Source organism: Anneissia japonica, unplaced genomic scaffold (genome assembly GCF_011630105.1).
Source record: "Anneissia japonica isolate Jap-2015-1 unplaced genomic scaffold, ASM1163010v1 scaffold640_len1575945_cov177, whole genome shotgun sequence".
Classification (NCBI taxonomy): domain Eukaryota; kingdom Metazoa; phylum Echinodermata; class Crinoidea; order Comatulida; family Comatulidae; genus Anneissia; species Anneissia japonica.
This window is the reverse complement of record NW_022684376.1, coordinates 685,739-687,673: the sequence shown is the minus strand read 5'-3', so window position 1 is coordinate 687,673 and position 1,935 is coordinate 685,739. Positions and strand designations below refer to the sequence as shown.

General features: G+C 39.7%; 1 protein-coding gene across 4 annotated transcripts in view; it reads left to right on the top strand.

Annotated features, from left to right (window-relative positions):
- The first annotated feature begins 563 nt into the window (after nucleotides 1-563).
- The window catches only part of LOC117105565 (cilia- and flagella-associated protein 54-like), a 53,274-nt gene continuing 51,902 nt past the window's right edge, over nucleotides 564-1,935 (top strand). For all 4 annotated transcript variants that reach the window (XM_033246770.1, XM_033246762.1, XM_033246755.1 and 1 more), the window contains exon 1: nucleotides 564-816. In XM_033246770.1, the coding sequence (XP_033102661.1) occupies nucleotides 614-816 (203 nt within the window). In that variant the 5' untranslated portion in view covers nucleotides 564-613. The remainder of the gene's footprint in view (nucleotides 817-1,935) is intronic.

Here is a 1,935-nt window from a genome sequence, read left to right as displayed (position 1 = left end):
ATACTACAATGTAAAGACTTATTATTATTTAGTTTTTATTATTATTATCATCGTTATCATTCTTATAAACTTAGGATGAACTAAGGTCATAATTGTGTTTAACTTTTTATATTTTCGACAGTGGGCGGCGGCCGCCGCTGCGGGGTGCGGTGGGGGCAGCGCCCACTTCGCCCTCTGCTAGATCCGCCCCTGCCCCAGTGCTTTGCACTGACTGCATTTCCCGTAGCTACGCCACTGATTTAAATCAGATTCTTCTTTAACATGTGACAAAATGGGAGACGGTGAGACATACAGGAGCTAAAACTTTACCCGGGCTATTATTTTTAAATTTTAATTTTTAATCCAGTACTTTAAGTTTATGTATTGTATTTTTTATTGTCTAATTGCTCTGCATGTATTGTGGTTCGAAATCATTATTTTGGCTGATAATGTAAATAGTATAAAATATATGATTTTTCATCAAATACTAAGCTCATACAGTACTATGTGTGTGAAATGAGAGGGAGCCAATTATCCACATAGCAACCAATGCGCAGGCGCAGTTCAATTTATAAACTATTGCCTGGCGATCGCCGTGTTGTTATTGAAGTTCGTCAGTGAATGATGACTGAAAATGTCTGCAAATCTTAAGCATAAAGCTGTGAAGTCACAAAAATTGCCGACTTCTAAGTTCTATGACAGCAAGTCTAACCCCGTTATTAATGCATTCAATGAAGAATATAAACTTTTTCGACAATTTATCAAAAGAACACCGACAGCGCTGAAGTCCAAACATGACGGAGAAAGGAAAGCTGAAGCCCAATCGACTTCGCGAGGGTGAGGATACCTCGGTCTGGCGTAGGCTAGGCCTAACTAAGACTAGTTAGCTAGTATGTTATATAAGGCCAGGCCTAGCTTAGTTAGGCCTTGGGGTTCCTGGCCATAGAACTAGGCCAAGCCATAGGTTAGGCTTAGGCCCATACTCCCACTGTAGGAGGAGTCTTGAAACAGGGTGGGTGGGGTGAAATTGTTGGTGCGGGATCGGTGGGATGGGGTGGGGTGGGGGGCGCTAGCCTAGCCTAGGCTCTCAAATAATTAACCCCAAAATCATCCCCATTGTTGGCAATGCAAATCCTTCCTATGCTGTGTGCATCCAATTTGGTATCTCCAATGCAAGTGGGATTATTAATCGAAAAGTGTATTTTTGTATCATGAGGCAAATAAATAAAGGACAATACTCTAGCCTAGGCCAGCCTAAATTAAATAAATTGAATTCCAATGCCAATGGTGAAAATCGTTACCATTATTAGGCCCTAGTAAAAATTTTATTAGCATAGGGCCTAGGCATATGCTAGGTTCATGTAATATTTGTATACATCGTTAAAAATACAGTAGAACCCCTCATTTACGAACCCCGATTTTACGAATTCCCGATTTTACGAACGTAATATAAAGGTGATGACGTCATAAAAATTGAAGCGAAAGATTTAAAAAAAAAAAAAAAACCCGCTTGAATTGTGCCCCGCTCGAATTGTACCTGTTATTACCATGCATACAACACAACACACCATACTATACAGTACTATGTAATTCTCAAGTGAAGGAGGCCCTCTAACGGGCCTCTTCAAAGTCAGTGTTTTTTTAATGGCTTCACACATGTGCATGCGACAAATTTTACTTCTCTTTCAAACATCGTTTTCAGCTTTAAAATTCAACATAGTGCTTGATTGTTTTATTGAATGATCAATATATATAATAAACAAGTATCTATTCTATGGAAGTTGTGTTGGAATAAAATCCACGATCTAGGTATTTAAGAAGGTAAAAATGTCCGATAAAAACAAATTTGTGCAGGGCCTAGAGTGGGATCAGAATGCTTAGAAGCTGCCAACTGTAGGCCTAGGCCACCTCAGACTTAGCTGCATAAGCCTGTAGGCCTAGCCTAGGCCTAGTTTA